The sequence below is a fragment of the Catharus ustulatus genome, chromosome Z (genome assembly GCF_009819885.2).
Source record: "Catharus ustulatus isolate bCatUst1 chromosome Z, bCatUst1.pri.v2, whole genome shotgun sequence".
NCBI classification, from domain to species: domain Eukaryota; kingdom Metazoa; phylum Chordata; class Aves; order Passeriformes; family Turdidae; genus Catharus; species Catharus ustulatus.
In genome coordinates, this window is record NC_046262.2 from 10912299 (window position 1) to 10939858 (window position 27560).

At 43.3% G+C, this 27560-nt stretch overlaps 1 protein-coding gene across 1 annotated transcript in view; it reads right to left on the minus strand.

The window, feature by feature from the left end:
- Window positions 1-23668, minus strand: part of ADAMTS12 (ADAM metallopeptidase with thrombospondin type 1 motif 12) — a 148629-nt gene extending 124961 nt beyond the window's left edge. Inside the window, exons 1-2 of the mRNA XM_033085057.2 lie at window positions 23572-23668; window positions 17107-17468 (exon numbers count right to left, since the gene is read on the minus strand). Coding sequence (XP_032940948.2) covers window positions 17107-17468; window positions 23572-23668 — 459 coding nt within the window. The remainder of the gene's footprint in view (window positions 1-17106; window positions 17469-23571) is intronic.
- Window positions 23669-27560: the final 3892 nt, after the last annotated feature.

The window sequence follows — 27560 nt, forward strand, 5'->3', positions numbered from 1 at the left end:
ACATTTTCTCAGAGACACACTTTTCTCTGTGCACAGTGACTGCCACTGCTTTGCTTTTCCCCAGTTTTTCTATTTTGGTAAATCCAATGCAGGACTTAACTTCCTTTGAAAGGCACACACAGCTCCTGAAAATCAATGATCTGAACTGTCCAAACCTGTCCCCATTATCAGCCCTTCAATTACGACTCTAATGTATGTCTCCACAGTGACACACACAAGGTGTTCTCAGGACAGAGTACAAAGGAGAAGGAAAGGATATGTGGCAGCAAAGAATTCTCTCTGAGTTTTAAACCAGGCTCAAGTCCATCTTGCCCTAAGGACATGAACTTTCTATTTTCCCAGTGAGCTTGAAAGCATTACCATGCAAGCAGGAACAACACAAAAAAATTACAACTGCTTGAGAATTAACTTTGATTATATTCTCAGGAGATTCCTCCCAACTGCATCCTCTCTTTCTTATGAGCTTGCTATTTCAGTAAGTATCATCTGCAGTCTGCTGTAGTTTCTCTGTATTCAATAAGATTGTTTTCTATGTTAAAATTAAAATCTATTAAAATAATAAAAAAGAAAAAAAAAAACCAAAGCAAAACAAACAAAAAAAATATCCCCAAGCAAACAAACAAAAAAACCCCAACCAGTCCGGATGTGTGCAACCTGTTCTGATAACAGAAGTACAGAAACTGGGAGTGTGTTGGTCTTGCATTCTCATGTCAGACATCCAGTTTCCACAGCTGTTTACACCTCAGGGGACACAGCAATACAAAACAGTGTGGACTGCAGCAAGCAGGCATCTCCTTCACTGGTAATCTGCACCCCTCACTACTGCCCACAGACAAAGATGCCATTCTCAAACCCCCCATTGTCTGCTCCTTTCCATTTTTGCCTCTCATGCCTGTCTCTCCTAGTTCCTTACAAAGTTTATCAGACATGATTCCAGCATTTCTCTCACAGATTTGAAAACTTTCCTGTACCCTTACTTCTACCACTAGTAGTTACAGAGACAAGTAGCTCGCTTCAAATCTTCTACTAAGCAAGACGTCCATTTTCAAATGGTACTGAACCATATTTAATAAAGCCCACTAGATAGCAACAGTACTTCCACACACAGTTCTTGAACAAAACCACACAAGTAACCTGAGCTGCACTGAAGATGCTGACATTATACTCTTCAGTAAAACAGATTACAGATCCCACTCTTGTGGGACCGTCGTGTTGCCTAATAATCCTGCAAAAAATGGAAACATTATTTAAAAGCACTACATTCTTGGTTCATTATATGCAAGGAAATCTGCACCAACATACTCAAAGATATAAAATTCTCTGAGCATACAAAAACATTCAACATCACACTGGTGTTTACTCTTTTCTTGGCTACACAACAAGAGCAGAACTTGGCCCTTAGCTGTGACCGACTTTTACAAATAATTTTATCATTTTTATGGCTCAAAAAATGTTTTGCTTGTAACAAAAAATCCCTGCTCTTCTGATACTCCAAAAACCTCAGGAGTTACTATGCCAAGTAGAATTATACTTCTTACAGTAAATCCATGCGCAAAACCAAATCCTCTGCATTTAAATACTGCCTTTAATTTGTATTTCACAACTGGGTTGGGCAAGCAGCCACTCGACTGGCTGGGCAGAGGAGCCAGTTGGCCAGTTCGTGGAAGGAACCTGTCAGATACTGCCCACAGAGGCAGCCAAGAAAACACAGCGGCACCCACCACACCGACTCAACCTGCAGCTCTATCACTCCTCCCACCCGCCCTGTCCCCACACCTCTTCCCATCTCTAGCAGGAGCAGCTCTACCCGTTTCTCAGATTTAAAAAATTTGCCATAACTGATGAGTAAAAACCAACACATTTTATAATCTGGAGCTACTTTCCTTTTCCAACTGAAAAAAATTTCCAACTTTCACAGAATGAAAATGCCCCTCTGAGTAACCTTTGCTCTGGTAACACATAACACAACACACAGAACTGTGTCACAAGTCAGCCATTAAGTTTACACTGCTGCAGAAGACAGCACACTTCATTCTTCAGCATCAGAGTAAAACAGAAGAGTTGGTCTCTGCCTCAGACTCTGTACAAGACCGATTTGGAAGGGTGCATTTTTTGTGATGTTATTCAATACCTATGCAGAGTCAAACAATTAGAATTTCTTGCTGTTCACATCAGGTTCACCCCTCTGTTTTTAATATAGTTGCTGGAGCACAAATTAGCCTCTCAGAGATTTTTAAAAAAGCAGAGTCTACAGAGTAAGCACCATGTCTGCTGTCTGACTAAAACCAGTGCAAGTCTATGCAGAAAAGAATCCAAGCCAGAAAGTAAATAGTTTGCTGCCTCACATACTTGCTCACTAACTTCTTAAAGTGAAAGACGACCCCCAAAAGCCTTCCTAGCCCTGGCAAACTGCTCAGAAAATAATTCTCTAAAGAGTTAATCTGGCTCTTACATTGCAGAATTCAGCATGCAAGTACAGAATGCCCAGGCTTCTCCCTCTGCAACTCCAGTGCACAGTGATCATGTAACAAACCAATGTAAGATACATTATCTTACTTCAGAAAGCAATGAATTTGAATTCTTCATGAAACCAACACCAAAAAGACACATGATAGTCTTAGAAACTGTAGCACTATTAAGCCTTTTGGACAAAGAGTTAGTGAGCTCCAGGGCACGCTGGGCAGCACCTCCAGACACTCCCAGGTTTCTCCACTCTTGCTGACAAGCAAGGATACGGCCCCGGGAGACACCAACAAAAGATGGAAAGCAGTAATTGGAGCTTATCTAATTGCAAAAGTCAGAGGCTGTATTTAGACTAACTTGTATCCCCACTATCCCCACACTCCCTCAGTGTATGGGGGGACATCTGCTCTCAGGCAGCCTTCTCCTGCAATCCAAAATTTCTGGTATTGCCCAAAGGTGCCACAGCACTTTGCTGAAGAGAATAATAGGATACCACTGGGGGAAAGGGGTGCCCAGACTACCTCCCAAATCCAGTGCCATCCTTGTTTTTGGACTGGAGAGGTCATGCAAGCAGTTGGCCTCACCTGTAAACAGGGGTCAGAGGGAGCAACAAAAGCCAGAGCAAGAGAAGAAGAGGGCTGAACCAGGGCAGAGTGAGAAGATACACCTGAAAGCTGCTATTACATTAAAGAGCTGCACTCACAAAGCAACACAGCATCAGTGTGTCACCCATGAAGGAACAAAAGGGGTCTTAAGACAAGGTTATGGGAAGACAGAAATATTAATTTGCTTCAGACAGCATACATTCCTAACAGATACAAAATACCACAGCAACTACAGCAGGACCAAAGCAAAAGGAAAATTTTAAGAGAAACTCTTTTCCTGTTACATATTGGTAAAAACAATTATGATGAACTTATGTTCTTCAGTGCATCTTTAGTGCAACTCTCACTGGTCTGCTCAGATATTCTTTTTAAATTAAGCCTGGCCAAGAAGATGTGACACAATCACTGCTCCCCAGAGTTCACTCTTTACAGTGAATGTATGAAATGTATTTGCATCAGTAGATTGATCTCAGAATGGGACAAAGAAAGAAGTTATAAAAACATCCTATACCCTGCTTGCACCTCATGCCTGTCTCCTGCCTTTCACTGGATCAAATGCCAAAGTGCTTGTTGTTGTGGGCCCTGCACATTTCTCACACCAACATATGAGATGCACTCCCCTGCTTTTCTGAGCTAAACCACCCTGTAACCTTTTCTTGGTTACCCCAAAGGAAAGAGGTCAGGCAAAAGTTTAAGGAGGAAAGGATGATATTGGATAGGGTCCAGAGTACAGTCCTCATGCAAACTCTGCTTTCAGGATCCACTTCATTTTCTCTTGCTGTATACCTGTGGTGATCAGTAGAGAAACACTTAATACTATGGAACAGAAATGCCTCAGATGGTAAGACAGACGGGACACCCTGAAATAAACCCTCTGTAAATGTGCTTTTTGCCCAGAACAAGTTTTTCTGCCACAAACAGCAAGTGCCAGATTCCCTCGTTGCAAAGTTGAATTACACCACAGCAGAACACCCCTTGATGCAAGCCCCACAGGAATACTGCCATGCTCACTCTCCTCTGGATGTACACACTCTGTGCTGCCTCAGCTTTCTTGCATAACAGCTTCCAGACAACTGAACTTTACAGCTGCCAAGATCTTTCCTCTGCAATCAATCGCATGAACAACGCCCAATCCTTTTTCCTGCTTGTCTTAAAGTTCTGTCTCTGCTTTACTTTTTTGTCTCCCCTGCCTTCCTGCATCACTCACAAGTGTGTTAATTTAGCACGTATCAGGTATCTCACTTGGTTCATAAGCCTTTGGGTAATCAGAGGGCTGTATCTGGAGTGGGTGTTGGTTTTATTATTTATATCGATCACACTATGTAGACCTACACAAACACAAGTACATTGTACCCTGGAGTATTATCTTCATTTTTTGTCTCTGTATCCTCAAAAGAAAGAGGTAAGATTGAAGTGAACAGAGACCACTCATTAAGGACACAAGATGTTTATTAATCAGATTTCAGAGCAGTGCTGAAAGGCGATGTCTTGAAATCTCACCTTCATATAGGGCCAGGTATGTCTAAATCATCTCCCCCTGTTTCCTTATCTCTTATGCTCCAATCTAAAACTTTATTTATGTTTTCTTAGTTTTCCAGGTCTTCCCAAGGATGTCAGCCTGCTTGTTTCAAGAAGAGACTGAATACTCACAAATCACTCAGTATTCAAAACAGAACTCAGGCAGCTAGAAACAAGACAAGAAGGAAAACCCCAAATCTACAAATCCGGTTTTCAGTTCTATCTTGCAAAAACTAAATCTCACATAAGAAAAGGACTGTCTCAGACCAACATCTCTTACCTCCATTCTATTTCTCAAAACTGCTGAAAGCAAACACCTGGTGAATAGGAAAATAAGATGTGGTACTTCCCACAGGTTCTGATCCTTTTTCAAATGGAGTGATGAGAAATGCCTGCTACATCCTGAGTGAATCTTTAGTCACATTTTCCCATATTTTTCTCAAGTCTCTCAAATCCTAGGATCTTTTTTATTTTTCTTTCTTTTTTGCCTCCAAGGTAACATCCTTCTACTAGCAAATTACCTCCAAAAAATCCACAAAGTATAAAGCAAATATATTCAAGTCTGAGCCTCACACTTCTAAAAGATGAGCTTTTAAGGTAGAAATGTCTATTATTTGCTAAGTTTCTCACTCTAGACTCCACACTAAGACATTGAATTTTCCCCTCTTCAACGTCACATCTACCATTTCCTGGTTAACGACACAACATCCTGGTCCTTCCCCGTACTGATGATACTTTCTAGATCTGCATCCTGAGCAAAGTTCATTACACATTATTGATTCTTGTCCCATGAGTATCAATGAAAATTTTAAAGTAAAGCAGTCCCAGAACAGAGACTTACGGGACCATACGAACAGCCTTTTTTCTCCCAGTAATACCACGGAATTGCAATATGTACCCCATGCAACACACTGTTCTGAAAAACAGAGCTATCAACACCCCGATTTGTCCCAAATACACAAGAGTAAATGCTACACACAAATAAACACATACTCACCAGGTGTTGTTAGCCCGGTTACAGGGATGCAGCCAGGGATAGGGAGCATAATGGGCAGGTCCCAAAAGCCTCACAGGACTCCAGTTAGCAATGTCACAGTGGCTCTTCACCAATGGTAGATGTACTATGCAAGGATAAATTAGTGACCTGATTTAGTTCTACAGTGGCATGACAAATGACAGTGAAGAATACTACTCCATCCTCTGTGGCATTGCTGCAGATCCTATATAGATAAACAGGTCAATCAATCTACTGCCATGTTCAGGTTAAACTCCTAAAGAGACTTTGTCTTGTAATCACATTGAAAAAACTAAAAAGAAAGGCCCTAAGAACTCTGGTTGAAGCTTAAGGGTTAGGGAGGAAGGGGGTGGGTTAGTGGAGGTTTTCTGCTTTGAATTTTTGGTTTTATTTTTAATTAAGATCATTCTGATCTCCTGATTTGTATACAAAAACAACCTGTGTGAGGGCTAAGAATGCCAGTGGCAAATAGACAATTCACAAATCCCTACACTTCACAGAAATCTATCCACTGTGAGGATCTCAGCTAGTATGCCTAATGTGTTTTTCTCATTTGGATTTCTAACTCGCACACCATTTATCCACTTACAGACTTTGCACATAATCTCTTATGTTCTGCATCTTGAGTCTTCACACTGGACTGTCTGGATGAATAATGGCTTTCAATTCAGTTGTTACATAGGACTTTATAGTTCAAAGAACATAAGTTCTTAGTAATGGGAAACATAGAACATTTGTCAGAGGATGAAAAAATGCAACTCAGTTCAGCTAGCTCCAGTCTCCATAAAGAAGCTTGACATAAACAAACTTGGCTTGTTTATATTTTAAAATATCTAATTGTCATTCAGCCCTTTACAAAACACACTTCTTGAGAAGTGTTATGATAATCAAGTTAACTAGAAATAGTACCATATAAAGCAACATTCACAACCATAACATGAAGAGACCATGCCAAAAGCTGCTCCGTTGCCTTGCCAGAAGATGATGTGTCCTAATTATGAGAAAATGGCCAAAAAGATAACACAACTGGGCTGGAGATAACACTCCTTACTAATGACCAAAGCAATTCAGAGCACTGGTGCAAAATACATTTAATAGCCTAAAACCTCACCTGGGTAAATAAATGTAGCTGATGATCTGGCATGACATTTAATGAATTTAATGTTATCTCTATTTTATCTTACTAAAATATTGATATTAAATTTTATATTCTTTGAGTAGACAGCTACCAATTTCCTGGAAGGCAGTGATTGCTGCTGCAGGCAGGGGCTTTGTGGTTAGTTGTAGCTAATTACACTCTCCAGTTTTATTCCCTCCTTAGAGCTGGATTGCTTTCACAGGTGCAGAAATGGTCATTTAGCTTCTTAACTCTCCTTGGCATTTCTCTTCTAAACTGCTACTACTCTCAGACTCTTGATCTCTTCTCCAAGCCACGTGAAATCCATTTCCTGATTTGAAAGAGAACACTTAATTGGATAAACAAGTGTCATGTTGTCTCTTAGCTTAGCTAGCAGTAAAATAAGAAACATGCAGTTCTGTATAAGGAGAAACCTGTACTTTTCCAATTTATCCCTTTTTTTCCTGACAGCTGAAACTGAGGACCTGCTTCCAAGAAGTAGCAGTAGCTTGCACAGTGCATTTTGATAAAAAAACGTTTTATAACACATCTGTTGTTTTTTGACAAGCATCTGCCACCAGCTGTGATTTAACTACGTTATACAAAGATACATCAAAAAATCTCAACAAATACTCAGCCACTCTGACCTGACATGATGCAATAAGAAATACAGTTTCTCCTTTTCATTTTACGTTATTTAGGAAAAGACAACAGCTGTTGTAAAATATGCAGGCAATGCAGTTCAAACACTGGCATTGTCTATACAAAGGGCAGGAACAGTTTAATGAACCTTAAGATCTACTGACGTTCTTTGAGCGCAAAGATCCACCAAAGGACATCCAGAGCCCATATAGAAAATAAAGCCAGAATGGATCTGTAGAAAATAATTTCTTATGTCTCATGGTAGCAACCAATTCATGCTTTCCACTCCACACACAACTTTCAAGAGAAGGCATCTGTATTAAAAAACAGATACGGCAAAAATACTTGAGGCTGGTGAAAACCTGCTATACACCCTGTGCCATAAGAACACAGCACTGGCCAGACTGGATTAAAATAAAGTTCCTTCAAACTCAGTAACCTTCATCAGCAGACAAGAGCAGGTTTTTATGGAAAGGCTGCAAGAGCAGAGCAAAGATACAAGGACACAATCACTGACCTCCAGATGTTCTGGAAACCTTCCAATTTGGGATGTTTTGAGTTAAAGGATACTTTCTCACCACTTTGCTGGATTTCTTCTCCACCACTTGCTCATTTTATCCATTTACTTCCCTGCCATTTAAGATATCTCATTGTCTACAAATTTACCCATCTTGTACAGAGTCAATTGAAATGATAGATTAGATCTCACAGTCAGAAATTCAGCAATGTTATATTAATTCATTTGGAAAAGCAACTTAATGCTTTTTGAGGGTTTTATATTAATAATGAAGCTTCTTGGCTGTGGAGAATTTCCTTAACATCTGGTTTACAGATTAGTTTACAATCTGTTATACAGGATATTAGAAAACTCCAAGAAGCTATTAAAGAGAGTCAGGACAAAGGACAACCAATGGATGTCAGAAAACTCCCAAGAGTGAGAAGCTGGACAAGAAAGAAAAAAAATGTAATTAATAGATTAATGAAAATTGATACAGCATTGTACAGGGAAGGGGGAAAGGGAGCATAGGGACTCTAATGCAACCGCTACTGTGTGGAAAGAACCTGAGCTGCTGTTTTCATACGGAAAAAAAATGGAACTATATCATCAACTAATCTAAACAGCTGTCCAAAAAAGCTGTCAAGTGTTTGGAATTACCAAGAAACAAAAAAATAATTAAGAATACGCTATGTCACTGAGTAAATCATCTCAAATACTATTCTCAGTGTTAGACTGTTCACTGCATCCTCCATGACAACAACTCCAGGAAGCATCAAATGAAAATGATAGAAAAAGCTAGTGAAAAACATATGAAGATACATCTAAATCAATTTTTAAGTATTATAATTTATATGTAAAGATTCATATTTCTACCACTGAGTAAAGGGATGCCCAAATAATACATGAAATACTAACTTGTCAATAGGTCTTCCTCTGAAAATATGATTTGAGTTGAAAACAGAAGCACAGATGACCAAATGGGAGATGTCCAACTGCCATGTTCTTACTCATAGCCAGATATTTACTTAGTCATTGCTGGACAGAGGATGCTGAATAAAACAGACACTCACCCTATCCACAGTCTCCATTTTTATGGCTTTGACCAGATTTGGTCCCTGACTGTTCTAGATAAGAAAAAAGAATTAACACTGCATAAAAATTAGCAAATATTCAAATTTGGACTGATAATTTAAAATTGTCTTTGTTTCAAATAGATACATTTCAAAAGGAGGTGAGAGGGAAGACCGAAATTTTTAAAAAGAAATCTTCAAACCCAACGTTGCGTCTGTGTGAGTCTTTATTGTGAGTTCCAACCAGAATAAATTTAGATCTACTCCTGCGCTTTCCATGCATCAACAAGCTGTTTATTAGGGATTTGCTGTTTGCCACGAACACTGAACACACTATGAATGAGTTTAAACACAGATGCAGACCACAAGCTTTTAATGACTACTTACTCATTTTTAATGCTTGTCCTTCTTCAGAGCACATCTGGAGCCAGTGTATATATAAATCACCTAAATATCCCAGACTAAATCACTAAATACTTAAATTTTGTAGCAATAAACAAACGAGCTGGGCAAGTCCATTGTTAAGCACCAGATTCTCAAAAAAAACCAAACACAACAATTTTTTTTGGCCACAGGATGGTAACAAACAATACATACAACAGGAAAGAAGCCTTCTCAGCACACCAAACAGATCTGAACCCAAGAGCTTTAGTTGCAGTGCAGCTGTTCAGCAGTGACAGAGCTGCATGTATGTATGCAGATTTGTGTGTGCGTCTGATGTTTGTGTAAATATAACCAAGTTCTGATGCTGACACCGAGCAGAGACCACAGCTGGGCCCCTCTGACAGACAAAAGACAAAGAGAATTGAAGAGACCAGTACAAAAATGGAGTAAAGAATAAAAAAATCTATGAACAGCAGAATTATCCAAGTCTTGTTCCCCACAGATTTGCTTCTCATATGTGCTCCATCTTCCCAGTCAAAGCAATTTCCTCCAATCTCTCCTGAAGTCTCAGTGCTCTTCACCATCAGCAGGGACATGGATAGCACTGCACCTCACTCAGCAACAACTTACAGCTGTGCTAAGCCACTGGCCAAGATGAGTGTATACATCCATCATTTCACCGATCGAAACTTCCCAGCTTTACCTGCAAAACTCTTAAGGACTTAATGGCTTTGATATTGGCACTTCTCTTTCAGAGAAGGAGCCAAAAACTTCCAAAGATAATAGAAGATATTAAAAAAGAAATAAAGAACAGACCATTTTACAAACCTTACATTATTAAGAATCGAAGCAAAATAGATGTTATATATGTCTCTCACTTTTGCATCCTGAACCTGGAGTTGCAATCTCACAGGTTTCCCTCAGTAAACAAACTTTTTATTAAAAAAAACCCACCAAAGTAATGAAATCATGACATAGTAGATTAATTACTCATGGACTCATTGAAGACTCATGGAAACTGGAAATATGACTGACAGCTCTCCACATGAACATTATACCTAAATAATTAGCAAATATATAGATACATACTTGAACAAGAGATTAAGATTCCTTAACACTACCTTATAACAGTCATTCTTTCATATTCTCAAAAAAATCGTTATCTTAAAGGAGCATTCTAATTCTGGATACTCCATCCACACCAGCTCATGAAGGCTAACCCTCATTTTAACCTACCCATCCGCGACTCTTCCACTGAAATGTAACCGCAATGATATAAAAGCTCCAGTCAGACCCAGCTTCTGGTCTAACAACTTCGTATTGGTTAAAGGTGACAAGGCCAAAAGCAGGAGCCACAAACACAGACGGATTCTCATGTACTGAGATCACTGATGAGATTCATTTGACCTGTCAATTAGAGTATTTTTACAGACAAAAGGCTGGGGGAAGGGAGCTGGCAGATGGATAGTTGAAGCTCAAAGACAAAGAAAAGGGATGGATGTTAAAGTACTGCAGCAAATACTAATGAAAGTTTGAATTATTAATCTATTGGGGGATGGGGGTAGACCACCACAGACCACCACACACCCTGCCTGTGGATCATCTTCAAAAAGAAAAATAAAACTGCAACACAACCATGTAATGCAAGCATAACACAAGTCAGTCAAGGGGAATACCCAGATATTTATTACTATAATGGAGAAATAATGCAAACCAAGCCTTGACAAAGAACAGATGCATAGCAAAAACTGCATTTACTTTCAGTGTATATTTTTCTACTTGCAGTATTTTCCATACTACTGCATGCGAGAAGAGATGTACAGCAGCTACACAACCAGGTTAGTTGGCAGGTCTTTCATTTTTTAGGACTGCAAGAACAAGCCAAATTGCAATAATCAGACTGTGGAAGCTCCATGGCACCCAGCCACGGAGCATTCCCAACCCCGAGGAAAAGGCTGGCAGCTTGACTTTACTCCTGGCACTCTCCCAATACTGCATTCGTACATTTTGGTTCCACCAGATTATCCATTGCCAGACAAACCAAGAGAGGCTCCGGTCATGTCACTGATGTCACTGACACCTAAGTAAGAAGACACAACTGGCAGACAGGCAGATATGGCCATACTTCCAAACACAAGCAGGGGCCACCAGTACCATCCCTCAGGGGAAAGACAAAGAAGGAAGCAAGAAACTTGTCTTAGAGGAAGAAAGGAGAGATGAGAGAAGGAGACCCCTGAAGAGCTTCTGGTTTTGCCTCCCAGAAGACTTGTTCACAGAATAGAAACCAAGTATCTCAGGAAGCACTACAGGAACACATTCCAATTCAACTCTTAAAACACTCTCCTAAACAGCACATGTGCCCAAATATGTTCTGGGGGCGTCTAGCCACAGGTCAGGGATCAGTGCTGAATCCAGTTTCAGGTGATCAGAAGTTCAAGTGAATAAAACATTACATGCTCCCTTTCCTTAACTCTTTTGTCATGTCTTTTTCATATGCCACATATTTTTCCATGCTTAATAATCAAAAGACACTTCCATTGGAAGAGGAACAATTCCACTAACTGCATGCATACAACAAGGGAATAAAAACACAGAGATATTTTTCTGGGCTTTAGGAGTGCAGTGTGTAGTACTTCAGCTTTGTTAAATTCTGGTAACTACCTATAACAACAGATTAACAAACAAATGGTCAGTAATCAAACAAGTTCAAATGCTGGGAGGAAAAAGGAGGAGATAAAAATACGTATTATAAGCTTAGCAAGAATTTATTCTTCCATTACTTTAGAACAAAAAATTCAAATAATTATAAAACTGTTTCAAATATTCTTTTATTCTTAAACCTTATCCAAGGAAAACATCAAGATCAACATGTTTTCTGTATCTATAAGGAGATGAAAGTCTAAACAGCAGCATTAGACCACTGTCATAGGGCCCACTATTACTAAAATACTGTTATGATACCTGCACTGAACTGCTCAACTTGGGACATAAGACAGCAACATGTGGGTCAACATAAAAAAGCATCTCACACTAACTAGCAAAGCTTATTGGCACACAGCAGGAGAACAGAGATCATGCCAAATTCCCCCAAACTGATGCAAGTCTGCAAAACATGAAATGCTGTTGGTAGCTTTTATGCCCCACTGAGGAGACAGGTGGGACTGTATGAGTACTGGAGCCCATTCTGGGCTTCATGATACCCTGCAATAAAGAGAACAGTTACATTGAAGCATAATTCAGTCACCATTCCACTTCAGCGACAAGCTGGTCACAGGCGTCAGGATAGACAAAGATGAACCCAGAGAGGTCCCACTTGAAGCATCTCCTACCATCCTTTGCTACACAAACAGTCATACAGCCATCAATTAAAGGTCCACAAAGTGCTGTCCTGACTGTGGCTCAGCACAGAAGGAAGAACAGAGGTGGAGGAAATATTTCAAAAATCTTTTCAAAGGCACCCAGCACTTCTTAAAAACAGTGATGCCCACCAGGACAGAGGCAGAGGTTGCCACTACAGAGGGAACCCTCTAACAGGATGAAGACAGACAAAGCAGGATGTGCCCAAAGGCCCTGTATGGCCAGGACCTCACCAGATACACCTGCACAGATTTCCATACTAATGTCCTTCAACTTTCCTCCCTTTTCCATGCTAATGCTTGCATTGTCTTTGAAGACAAATGCATCCCCACCCAGCAACTGTTGATTGACAGTTCTTCTCTGTAAACACGTGTCAAGGAAACAAAGCCTTAATGATGCCCTAAAAATACTATAAACAGTGTCTGTGTTACTGAGGGATAAAAGAGGGCCTTGTTCCTAATGAAGAGGATAGACTATCAGAGGAAAACACTTCACAGCTCTGTAGGACTCAGCAGTATAGACCTAGGAGATTCATTCAACTTTAGTGGGCTTTGCTTGCTCCCAGCCCTACTGAGAGGACAAGCTGACACCACTGCACCAACACAGGACTAGGATGCACAGGACTAGCACCAACTGACAGTTAAGGCGCTGGTATTGGGAAAATTCATTGTAGCCTTCCGTGGACAGGCATTGGGAAAACTCAAAGCATTATTAGAAGAGTGCCTTAAATAGTCTGCCAAGACAGCCAATCCAAACACCATTTTCACTCAAAACCCAAAAATTAATAATTTTTCCCTTCTCCCTTCATCTTGGAATTTTTTCTATATCTAAGTTATTTCATGTCTGCTCCCATTCCAAGTGCCACAGTTTGGCGCTTCTTGTGTTCTACTAGTGATTTCCCCTCCAGGATTCCCTCATCCAAGTGTGACCCAAAATAAACAGTGAGGTCTGTCCCACTCTTTCCAAGTTAACTCATGCATTATTCAAAAATGCTCAGAAGTGCAAAAGACTTTACTGAACAACTGACCCAGAGAGGAAGAGACAGATTACAGCATCATGTTCTTCAGCCTGCTAAGATGGTCATGATCTATTCAGCATGAAAGATTTCACAAGGTGTAAGAAAAAGAATGGACTTGGAAATTACATCTTATTTCCTCCAGATCTCTGCTAATCATTCTCTGTATCCTCTTGTCCATCTCTGACAAAATCCCTTTATGAATCATTTGTTTTCCCACATATACTTCTGAAAATAGAGACACAGTTACTTTTTTTAAAAAAAGAACAATGTCACACAATGACTGTGCCACCAATTCTTATATCTCACACCTAACACTTTGTTATTTCCTTTGCAGGCCATTTTGGAAACATCATCAAAACTCATCAACAATGCCTGTGAAATGCCAAGGGAAGTAGGAACACACTTCAAAATGAAAATGAAAGAGAGATGAAAACACATTTCTAGATTTCATGTTTTCAGTGCAGTATGTGAGGGATTTTTATGATAAACATAAACCTACAGCACACGTCTTTGGTTCTTATGCACCACCATTGTCCTGGCAATTAAGAAACTGTGAAATACAAACCAAACAGACTTGAAATGAGAAGAAGTCATTCCAGAAAGAAGACTAGAACTAGGATTCCCCTTCCATAGGCATCTTTAGGATTTTATTTTGTTCCAGTTAAGGCCACCATTCATAAAATGGGGATGGACATATTCTTAAGCAATTCACTTTGGCAAAATTACAAAATAAAAACGCAACTATTGACAGTAAAAATTGCAACCCAAAGAATATTCCATAAAATATATTTATTTAATCAAATCAGTATTTTCCAGTATTACATTTTTTACCAGCTCCAGTGACTGAGAAAGCTAAAAATTTGAAGTTTAGGGATGTAAACTTGAATGACAGAGTTTCCTGTCATTCATTACCAGGGTAAACTGGTGCTTCACTGAGCTTATTAAAAAATGCCTCAGCAACAAAAGCACAGTAGGCTTTCATCTGATGATGAACCTCAAGTGACAAGACAAAACAGCATCAGGGAAGGAGCACCACTAACATTCGTGCTCCCGGTATTTGAAAGCTAAGACACTGGATTTCAGCAGCTCTTGGGCTATGAGGCTTGACCACAGCAGCACAGTTTTATGACAGTGAACAAGCTATCCATTTCTCCTCATGTCATAGGTTACTTTAGTTTCTAAAGTCAAGTTTCTCTAATTTCATCGTGTTTACTTATTCTCAGTTCTCCTTTGTTCCCCTGCCTTCCTTCACTAGAGTAAATGAAAAAAAATATTTTCAATAGGAAAACACAACTCATCCCAGAAAGAATAAAAATACAGCAATATACTTGATGTTGAAGAGCAAAAAGTTGGGGATCACCAGGATGAAAACAAATCAACATAGAGCTCAGAAATGTGGAGACAACCACAATCAAAGAAAGTTTCAGAAATGTTAGGTTTTTATTGAAAATCAGATTTCATTTCTCATAGCTGACAAAATTATTCATCAATAGATGTTTTCATACGACACTAGATCTTTTGGAAAACTTTCAGGAGAAAGGCAAGCTAAATCACCTTTCTCCAGCTTGTGGCACACTGGGGAATCAAGATAAAGACCCAACTCCTACTTCAACCTCTTCAGAGCAGCAACTTCTGGACTTCAAAAATCATCACATCAAAACCATCACGCTTTTACCCAGAGGCAAAACTCATTTATTCAACTTGAATTAATTTATTATAATATATTTTCAAAGTTTCATTTTGGAGCAGGACGGGAACACAAAATCACAGCAGTGATTTTTCTGTTACAAGTGTTTTTTTCAAAACCTTCAAGTGAAAATAAAAGTCACAAAGTTTGCAACACAAAAGAAAGCGTAACTTTGAAGGATATTACCAGGCTGGATTTAAAATGCAAATTGAGGTTTTTTGTAATTTGTGTTGCTGACTAAATACTTCCAAAGACATAATGAAGATCTAGCCCCTCATTTTCAAGCTCTCATCCTAATGAAAAAATAACAAAGGCATTCTGGTAAAGCACAAAACAAAACTACCAAATGAACTACTTGTATCATCGTATCTCCATTTACTTACTGACCCTGTATGACTAAAACATGTTTTGGGGAAACTTTGATAAGTTGGTCCCCACTGGAAATGTAACTTAGAAAATAAAATCCCTGATCTTCATACCTGTGGGACTGAAACTTCTGGCCTCCAGCAATGGTTTGTTTCTCCAGGAAACATGCCAAATGTGTTATCAGCACTGCTGTAAACTCCAGAGTTTCCTATTTCATATATACCAGCGCTGTCTTCATGCTGTTTCTCACACACTGCCAGAAGACTTCCCATAGTTTCTGAAAGCTCAGCAGCAAGGAACACACTTTGATACTGACAGGTTAGCAGGGAAAGGTTACACTTCACACTTTACTCACACTGGTGTTTAAGCTCAGAAATGAAGCTTCAGTCCTCAGCCCACTCCAGACTTGAGATGTGCTGGCCAAAAGTCCCCAACTTCACGGGCTCTCAAACATTGTCATTCACCACTCCAGAACCAAGGCACAAGAGTACACACATGCTGCACGCCTTCCATCATCACCTCTGCCTGCACATTCCACAAACCCTTTGGGTTCTATCACAAATCACATGTGCCAGTTTACACACTTCCCTACATCCCCCTTCACACTCAGAAGTTTGTTTCTTCTTCCCCTCCAGGAAGGGATCCTCAACCTCATGTCCTAGCACAAACAGAAACCTAAGCTATAGTTATGATTAAAAAAAACAAAACACGAGAAAAAAAAGTGTTTCCATGTCCCCTGTCTCAGTTTGAACCATGGGATACTGAGAAATGTTCGACTTCAAGCTCCAGTCTTAGAAGTGCTCTTTGACATGAGAGATGTAACCACCTAGCAGTGGCTAACATCTGTATTCAAAGCTCTGGCTAAGGTTGCATCTAACCTATCATTTATATCTGAAGCTGCAGTTCATAAGGAAATGATTGAACTTTCCCAACCTACAGCCATGGATGTAATTCACAGAGCAGTTTCAGTGTACTTGAGCTACACTCCTTTTAGAGGAACAGAACAGAAGCTTATGTCCAGATGCATTGGAAAGGCAATCCAACTACCAATGGAATCAAAACAATGACTCGATATTTGGATGACTTCATGCTGCATGACTGATAGAAAACTTCAGTCCAGATCACAAAAAACAAAACAAAACAAAACAAAAAAAAATGAAACTAGCTAAAAATAAATGCCAACGGGCCTCAGCATCACCTTCCAACTTTCTGATTCTTCAGAAAATCCAAACAACATCCGTAGAATTAAACCTTCTTTCCAAGTCAGTAAGGCATCAGACTGGCTCATCCAGTCTCTTAGCCAAAACCTCCACTCTAATGATACCAGAAATAGCCCAGAACCCCAGTAAAGGTCACACCACTTACCAGGCCACTGCAAGTGCTGATGGCTGCTGTCCCACTGCCAGAGCCGGGCTGCCACGCTGTGCCAAGGAAGTGGCAAGGAACTCCAGAGTGAGTCGAAATCTTCGCTCTCGTGTGGTTGCCACGTCTCCTTTCGACTACATAGTTATGGGAAAGAAATCCCATGTGGACAGTCAAGTTAAAAAACAGATCCTTCTCCTCATGATTAATTTTGTAATATACCACATTTTCACTTTTTTCAAGATCTCTCTTCTTCCTTGGGCTTGAGATGTGATGGTGTAGATTAAAAGAAAGAAAATGCCCACTTGCATCTACTCTTGCTGGATGAACCACATGGTATTCTGGCACTGTCTTCACAAATTGCTCTGAGAGAAAGGTGGGGGAGGAAAAAACAAAACCACAGTGAGTGCTAGCCTGTTCAGATCGCACATAATTTAAAGGAAAAATCAAAAGTGAGAGCAATTCACCACAACATCCTATTGACACAAAGGCAGGCAGTGAACAGACTACCATGGAACAAATTCCTCATTTGGGCTTTCTAGTCTCCCATTGTAACACTTAGTTTAGAAGCTAAACATTCTTCTTTTCAAACATTTTGTCACCATTCATACAAAAGACTGACTGTCACACACACTCCCTCTTCCCAATCACACAAGGACTGGGAAGCCTCCCTGTCCTAGGCCTCCAGGACATGATACTCTGAAAAAGGAGTGTGATCTTCACACATCCAAAAAACTGACCACCTGAAGTTGGACACAGAGCCTTGCAAACATACAAAGGTGAAGAGAACATGAATTGGCTTGATTATTTGTAGTAACAGCATCTCAGTGGCATCAGCTTTTAGCAGCTGCTGCAGCTTCAGAATTTCAAAAAAGAGTTTGAAGAGAACGAAGTAATTGTGCTTTTTTGTATAAAGAGTTCCAAGCAGGTTAAGATTGGAAATCTTATCACTTGTCAGAATCTAGCAGGAGAAGAGAGCATTATTGACACTGTTGTCCCCTGCTACAGGGGACATGTACATAAGAAGATACAGAAAAAACACCACCTGTACCAAATTTTTTTTTAATTGCTGTGAAACGCAAAAGCCCCATGCAAATAACACAAATCTATTTATAACACAATCCATAAGAACTCATGCCCTAAGGGCCAGATCGGCTGGCATATTTGAATTCTACCCAAGAAATGACAGGCTGAACATATTTAATTAAAAAGAAGTTATAAGTTCTTCTTTACCCAGAGTTGCATTTCATTCCCCAAGTCCCAGCCACACACACATGAAGTGACTACACTTCATTCATTAACTAAGCTGCTTTAAAAAAGCAATTAGCCTGTTCCCAGCTGCTTCCAGGCTAGGACTGGTTAGGCAATCCCTTCAGAAGAACTTCTCTCTCCATGCCTGTACCTTCAAAGTCACAGAGGAAAAATCCTGCCTAAGCAAGCAGCTGTCTGGACTCATCCCCTTCTGGAAGGAACACAGCTGTCCTCATTAGCTGAAGTTTAAGACGTGGCTGCTTGAGTTTCCTCAGGCCATGGACCCCTGAGACACGTGCACTGAAACACTTCCAATTGAAAGGAAAGCAAATCAAAACCCACAAAACCCCTGGCCTCCCAGCACATATACAACTACATCCAAAATCTGGCCTAGTTTCAGCAGCACCTTTACTTCAGAAGCAAGCTGAAGCTTATTCTCTTGCACAACAGATTTCTTTGTAGATAAGCCTTCCCACCAGCCTGCAGTGACTTGGAGCCTTTGCAGGACAAGCCACAGCAGTGGGGTTTTACAGAGTCAGGTCTTGACAACATGGACACTAATGCACAGCACAAGCTCCGAGAGACATGTGCCCTTGTCCATGACACTGGAAACTCAGTGCACACCTTCATGCCTGCAGTTTGCACAGCCTGTGGACAGCACAAAAGGTGCTGGATGCCTGATAATTCAGCAGCTGAAGCTAAACCAAGGTTCCCCCTCCTCACACTCCAGAGTGAAACAGAAAAAAAAAAAGGCAGGTAGGAGAGATAAGAAACACTCAAAAATATAGCTTATTTGCAGATGTTAAATTGTGAGACTTCTGGGAAATCCCACATCCCATACTGGGGTAGCAAAGTCGAACTAATGCAGAATGCTGCAAGACCAGGCCCCCATTTCTACGGTTTTCAGCACAACTCATTAAATAATCAAATTAAATGCCTGAAGGAAAACTTACTTATTTGCTGTCACTGTGAGATTTGGCTCTGTCTGATGTCTTGAACCTAATTTGTTGCGGCTTAACTGCTGAACTCCATGCAAGACCAAAGACTGGTGGTTTTGGATTTAAAACTATACAAGCAAGTTTTTTACTTCATCACTGCAGCACTCATTGTATAGAGGGTAAAGAAAAGTAGACCATCAGCATCAGTAAGATGGAAAATAATGCTGAATGGATTATCAAAGCAGAGAAATTAAACTTCTTCCGTCCACTCATTAAATACTTGCTAAGTCACTGGAGAGGTCTATTGCGGCAGTAATAATGCACTCCAATACAAGTACAGAAATGAAATAGTAAAAAGCCTTCAAAATACCAAAAGGAATAAGATTACAACACAAAAGTCTAACAGGATGAGGGCAACGATATTTCTGCAAATAAACATTATCAGTACAGTATTGCCTAGACTGTTGGGTAAAAGGCAATCCTAACTGTAAGAGAAATACTTACTGAGCTCCACACTAAGCCTAAGATAGCATAGTTTCTGCCTGGAGGAGAGTGTAAAACAAATACAGGAGGTACAATTTTGGTGACCCCTTTCTGCCCTTCTAGGAAAGAAGAACTAAATACATGCAACCCAGACTGCTCAAAATTAAGGGCTGCATCCTTCAACGCTGAGTGCCTCTGTTTTCATATAGTAACATTAATTCCTATTTATGGCACTGGCATGTCACAGCATCCCCCCTGGACACCCAACATACTCTCCAGTCCAGGGGAGCAGGCACTGCTCAGGATTTACAGGCCAGGAAAGGTGGCTGTGTAGCTCCAGAGAATGTTTTGTCTTTCCACAACTACAGCCTGAGCACGCTGGCTGGCGTTGGTGCTGCGAACAAGATCGAAGTATGGCAATGAGCAGCACACATTCCAGTCAGGACCTTGCTCTGCAATCACACTGTTTGCTCAGACCCTCTGGGCACATATGACAGACAATTGTTCAGGGCCTTCACACTTGTTCAGGGAGGCCAAGTATTGTTTAAGATGTCAGAGAAATCTTCCCTGCAGACCTTCCTAATTCCGCATCATTGAAAACATCTGATGATGCTCAAAACCACTCCCTTGTGTTCTGCTCCTCTGTGGATTCAAATTCACCACACATGGCAGAGAATTGCCTTATTAAGAATGATTGTACACAAAGTGAATAAACTAGGATAAAGAGAAAAAACATACATGATCTGTCACACATGACAGAAAAACCACAATTTACTTTAAATACACAACATGTTCCCTGACAAAATTCCTTCAAAATGTGACACATCATCATTTGCCATTGCTTCATCTCCATCTTTGTTGTTTGTGTACATCTGCCCCTCAGACCCTCTGGCTTCTTTTCAAACCCTGGGATAGGAAATAGTGTGGCTCATCTTGTGAGGAAGTACACCCAGGAAACACAGCAAGCTCCAAAGCCTCATGGCAGAGAGCAGGCCTTCAGCACTCAGCAAGGGCATCCCCAACTGTCCCAGTCGCCCCAGTAATGGATGTAGAGAGAGCTGAACACGTCAGCTGTACCACATACAAATTTCGGTCCACACTTCACACTGCAAGAAACCTTCCTTTCTAAAATATTAGCCACATTTTTAACTCAATGCTATTTGCAAACTCTTGGAAAAGACTGTTTTCCATGCCCAGAAAGTTAAATTAATTCTACGTTCATTTCCTAATGCCTGACAATTTAACAGCCACTACATGTTAACACAACCATCCCTGTTCTGTCCCACACAGAGTCACAGGGATGTACAGTAGTTTCACGAATACAAGCCGCACGGATTATAAGCCGCACCCCCGGTGCCTCGACAATGTTGCTGTCTTTGTCAATAGATAAGCCGCACCCCGAATATTAGCCGCACTTTCGTTCGTCGCGAGAATCCGTGCGCAGCTTTCACAAATTGGCCAATTAGTAACAGGATCGCGGCATAGCGGGCTTTACTGGCTCGGGGCGGGGCCAGGAAGGCTCGGCCCGCTCATGGTTGCCGACGGGGCCGGGTGGCCCAGCTCAGCGCCACGGCTCGGCGGGGCTGGCCGGCTGGTGCTGCCGCCGCCGCCGGGCTCGCTGGCCCCCCTCTCCCGTCAGCACCGCCCCGCTGCCGCGTTCGCTCGCCCGGCTGGCAGGGCTGCCGCCGCCGGGCTCGCCGTCCGCCCCGCTGCCGCTTTCGCTCGCCCCGCTGCCGCTTTCGCTCGCCCTGCGCCGCGCCTCGCGAGCGCCGCGCCCGCCCCGCGGCGGCGCTTCCGCGATCGGCGGCGGCGCTTCGCGATCGGCGGCGGCGCTTCGCGATCGGCGGCGGCGCTTCGCGATCGGCGGCGGCGCTTCCGCGATCGGCGGCGGCGCTTCGCGATCGGCGGCGGCGCTTCGCGATCGGCGGCGGCGCTTCCGCGATCGGCGGCGGCGCTTCCGCGATCGGCGGCGGCGCTTCGCGATCGGCGGCGGCGCTTCCGCGATCGGCGGCGGCGCTTCGCGATCGGCGGCGGCGCTTCGCGATCGGCGGCGGCGCTTCCGCGATCGGCGGCGGCGCTTCGCGATCGGCGGCGGCGCTTCGCGATCGGCGGCGGCGCTTCCGCGATCGGCGGCGGCGCTTCGCGATCGGCGGCGGCGCTTCGCGATCGGCGGCGGCGCTTCCGCGATCGGCGGCGGCGCTTCGCGATCGGCGGCGGCGCTTCCGCGATCGGCGGCGGCGCTTCGCGATCGGCGGCGGCGCTGCTTCGCGATCGGCGGCGGCGCTTCCGCGATCGGCGGCGGCGCTTCGCGATCGGCGGCGGCGCTTCCGCGATCGGCGGCGGCGCTTCGCGAGCAGCGGCGGCGCTTTCGCGAGCGCCGCTTTCGCTCGCCCCGCCGGCAGGGCTGCCGCCGCCGCCACCAGGCTCGCCGGCCGCCCCCTCCCGTCTGCACCGCCGCCGCGTTTCCTCGCCCTGGCCGGCACTGCAGGCCCCCGCACCGCCGGGCTCCCCCACGCTGCTGGCCCCGATTCTGCTGGGCTTCCCCCGCTGCCAGGCAGCCCCACCCGCCGGCCTTCCTGCTTCTGCCATGCTCCCCTGCACTGCTAGCCCCAGTTCTCCCGGGCTCCCCCGCCCTGCTGGCTCAGGCTCTGCCGCCCCCCTGCCCCGCCCTGCTGGCTCAGGCTCTGCCGCCCGCCCCCACACTGCTGGCCCCGCCTCTGCCAGGCTTTCCCACCTCTGCCGGGGCCGGCCGGGCTCCAGCTTGGCTTGGGGCTGCCGCGGGCTCTCACTTCCGTGTTGGCAGCTTTTAGAATTTTGTTAATAGATTAGCCGCCCCGGAATATTAGCCGCACTTCCGGGTTTCCACCAAAATTTTGGTCAAATTGGTGCGGCTTGTATTCGTGAAATTACTGTAATTATTGCTAGCATCCACTTTCAATGAATCCAACGGGAACCAAGTTCAGGATACTTGAAAATTCACTTTTCAGGCACCTTACTGAAACAATTTTCAGGCATCTTATTTAAACACTTTTCTTTTCCATGCTCTCTGAGGGGTACAGAAGATTTTCTCATTTGTGTTCAAGCTCTCCTGAAAGCACCACAGCTTTGCACCAGGAAGCAAAATTTCCTCATATACTTTTGGGTTTTCCACCACCAGGCAGAAGCTTCCAAGTACTCATAATTTTTCTCCCTTGGGAGCTAAGAGTTTTCTTAAAACAGGCAAAAACTAAAATAAAAAATAAAATTCCTGAGCTGCACTCCTCACAGCAAAAGAGGGAGAACATAACCCAACTGTGAGGGCAGCCTCAAAAGAAACCCCTCCCGCGGATTAAATCTCACTTGTAATTTACCATCCTCACTGAAATGTGAGAAACTCACAGCGGGTGTTGAACCCTGATAACACAATCCTGCAGCGCCTGCTACCTGGGTACAGAAACGATCGCTTGATTGTAAATAAATAAATAAACAGGACAGTAAACTCCTTCGATAGAAGCACAAAACGATTCTGGCATTTAGAGAGCTGCGTGTGAGCGGGGAAGATCTGCTAAAGGCAGGGTTTAGCAATAGGTTCATCCCTACAGAGGCAAACCCGATGACTGCCCAGGCGCCGCAGGAAGGCGCAGCCGGAGCGCTGAGCCCCGGGTGCGGAGCAGCGCGCCCCGGGCACCGCCGGGGATCGCCCGGCCCGGTCCGGCCCGGCTGGCCGACCCCAGCCCAAGCAGCGCCCCAGAGCCGCGCTGCCCCGGCGGGACCCGCTCCCGTCCCGTCCCGTCCCGTCCCGCCCGGCGCCACTGACCTTGCCCGCCGTCGGGGAACGGGGAGCTGCCGGCCGGCGGGGCCCTGCCCAGGCAGGGCGCTTGGGCGCGCAGGACGAGGAGGCAGAGGGAGAGCATGCGTGCGGCCCGGCTCCGCGGGACACATGGCATGGTGCGGGCGGGCAGCTGCGAGCGGGGCGCCTATCGGGGCCGCGGCATGGCCGGGCCGCTGCCGGCGCGCCGGACACAGCGCCGCTCGCACAGGGGCTGCGCGGGGCCGAGCCGGTGTCTGGTTTCTGCCGGCGGAGGAAGGAGGGCTGTGGGGAGGGAGCAGCTCCCGCCCGCCTCGGAGCCGCCGGGGTTAACGCGGCGGGACGAACCGGGCCGGGCCGGCGGGGAGGGAGGAGAGGCGAGGCCGCCGACGGGGGCTGGCGCCCCTCTCCGCCCTGCAGCGCGGCCCAAGTGAGGCGCTGGGGCCGGCAGCCCTGGGGAGGGCCGCCCGAACAGCCCGCATCCCCTCGCCGGTGTCAGGCCGGTGGTCTCCGCTGGGGCCGGGCCGTGCCCCTCGCAGCTCCGCACACGCCCTGGCAGAGGGTCCCCAGGGTGGAGGTGTTGGAGGCACGCGGGAGGCTGACCCGAATTCCACGTTCTGGTGATGCGGCAGGAGGGGATGGCGAGGGTTTCTCCGGCTGAAGCACCCGGTAGCCCATGGCCCCTTAGCCAGAACACAGTTTCCAGGCTGCCTCACAGAATGACCGGGTCAGTCACGTTGGAAAAGAATTCTGCGATCATGGAGTCCAGCCTGTGACTGAGTATCAAAATGTCAACTAGGCCATGGCACTAAGAGCTGCAGTCCGTGCTTTCTTAAACACCTCCAGGGATGCTGACTTCACCACCTCCCTGGGCAGTCCATGCCAAAGTCCAGTCATCCTTCCTTGTGAAGAAATTCTCCCTAATGTCCAGCCAAAACCTCTGCTGATGCAGCTAAAGACTCCCCAGGGTGTTCTGTGTTTTAGCAGTGTACTCACACATCAGTTACTTCTGAATGCCCTCCCTTTGAACAGAAAGTTCCTACATAGCCTTGGCATCTACATTTTTATGTGCACGGCATGTGCTGTCTGTCAAGAGTCTCCTCATGTGGCACCTGCAGTGCTTACTGCTGGGTCAAGGCTCCACAGGTGGGTGCACACTTTGGTGCTGTCACACTTTGGGCTGGGTTCCTTATCTGCTTTGATCTCCTCCTGCTTGAAGTCGACTCCACCATGGACTTCTCATATACTTTCATAGCAATCTGTGCTTAATTATGCTTGTTTCTCTGCTCAGTTTTCCCACCATTCAACTGCCTTAGCTGTAAGAACTGTGAACTCCAGACTCCAGAACACAAAAACACTTAAAGCTTCAAGGTTTTCTAAATCAGTAAGAAATGTGGCTTCTGCCAGGACTCAGATAACTCTGGAAACAGACCATATTTATAAGAGTGATAATTAATTTAGGAATCATTATGTGTTCTCTTCTAGATAATGGAAGACCATGCAAAAGACATGAAATATCTGATACCAAATATCACCTGCCAAGAGAAGATTTATTAATTGCAAGGTATTTATTTCAATATGTCTGTCCATATATTCTACACATTAATAATATTATCTTATCTGTTACAGTGACAAGTTTCCTGGTGCTCTTGCCATTAGGATTCTTACTCTAGTCACACAGTGGGCACTAGGCTGTTTTGTGAGACTGGGTATTATAGCCTGCTTAGCTCTTTCTCAGTACTTTCCTGAAATTAATTTAAAGCTAAGTGTGACTTGAAATTGGCATTATATATATAATATTTACCATCTAGAAAACGCTTGACAATTGTTGCATAGAAAAAGCCACATGATTTGACATTCATATTTTAAAATAATTCAGTTGGCGAATAAGGAGGTATCCATACCCAGTGAAATAAAAAGGAAAAAACCATAAAATGAGTAGAACAGGGTAGAAGCAGTGGAAAGAAGGTATGACGGTTCAAGAGATGGGCGTATATTTACAAAGTACTGGTTTAACATACTTCTTGAAGGCCATCAGGAATATAGCCCTTCTGTGAGACATTTAACTATTTGCTTCCATTTTCAGTCATCTCTTTAAGTAGGTCTTCACCGGTATGTGAATCTGACAGGATGCAACTCGTATTTCATGCAGGATTCCATCTTGGTTTCTTCCCCAGCAAGAAAACTTAATTCCTATTGCCTGTAATTCTCTCCAACCCTGAAAGTGATGGAGAACTAAAAGCTTTAGGAACTCAAGAAAGTTTGTGGGAATGAGTTTTGTTTTGATTTGATTTTTTTTTTTTTAATGACAAAAATTTGTAGATTGAAAAGTCATAGAGTGGAGAAAGAAAGCTGTGGGAATCTGGTCTGAGACATCTTTAACTCCCTGGGCTTTGTGCCAGCATGCACATACACAGAAAAAATGATTCACTGGGTGTAGTGTCAGAAAATACCCTGGGGGACAGTAGGTTTCCTGCTTCAGGGATGCTGTAACTGTAGCTGACACTGTGTCCAAAACACAGCACTGTACCAGCTACTAAGGAAAAAACTACATCTATCCCTGTTATAAACAGTCTAAATGTGAAGCAATGGCACAAACAGAAAGCACTCTCCGATGTGAGTACATACTGAGGCCAGCTATTTAAGTGAACAGAATTTATAGCACTGCACCTTCCCAGTGGTTTCCTGTTCCAAAGAGGCATTACCTGAAGTTTTGGACTCTGTTTTTTAAAGAACATTAGTTGGTTTTTTTGCTAATTCAACCTCAGTTATAAAAAGAAAAAGATTACAGCAACACATCAGCTGTGTTCTTGTGGCCACAAAGTTATTGCAGTTCAGTAGGTGCAGGTCCACACAAAAAGCCTGATTTATTGAAAGATCACAATCAAGAGACACAATCAATCTTGGCTGACAAACCGGAAACAATACTGGAGTCTTTTAAATTTAAGTAGACTTCCAGGACAGCCATAAAAGAAATTTATGTATTGCACTTTATGTGTAGGAAGAAATGTTTACAGAGAGACAGAAAAGCAAAGGTTCTGAGCAGTGAGGAACTAAAACACAAATTATATGATTCAGCATAGAAGAGTTGCTACAAAATGTAGTCCATGTGAAGACAGTCAGGAAATTTTGTTTTACTAGGAATAAGAGTCTCCTGCTCAAAATTTAAAGACATAAAATTGTATAATACACACTTGCTCTGGTCCTGCAGTTAACAGGGAGAGGAGATACCTCTGGAATATAACACATCCTTGTCTGTCACATCCACGATGAAACACTGTCCAGACCAGACTGTTAACTATCCAGGCAGCCTAACAGTTTGCTTTGACTAGAAATGGTAACAAGCTGGATCACATGTGATGTGGTGGGCTTAGACTGTTCTGTGATTCTGTGATACTGTGACTATTGGCAAGGAGATTAACTGAAAGAGAATGACTCTCAGTTCCAAGGACCCCAAGGAGTTTCCTGGGAAATTGCCACTGTTGATGTATTATTTCTTTGCAAGATTTATAATGAAGCTTGTAAGTACATTTTTTTAAAAATATCTTTTTTTAATCTTTAGTCTTATTCTCTGATTCTCATTAGAGATGCAGCCTCTTAACACAGCTAACTATTGGTAATTGAGCCAGAGACTCTGTTGGATCTCTCAACTTCCATTTCATTATAGTCTTTACAGATTTTTGGAACTTCATAAGTTACTCTTGCACAAAAATATATATATTTGCTGACATTCCACTTCTGGTATGTCTTTGGGCAGATTTAACTAAGAGAATGAAACAAACTCTAAAGTAGTGAGTGATTCTTTAACATGAAGCTTTTTTGTATGCTCACACTCAGATTTCTAGTCAGTCTTCAAACATGGATTGTTTTTATAATTGGTGAGCTAATTCAAAAAATTATAATTTCATGCTTCTACTATGTGAGTTTATAAACTCATTGGTCATACTATGCATATTAACCAAATAAAAAGCATGTTTTTGGGCAACAGGTCACTTCAA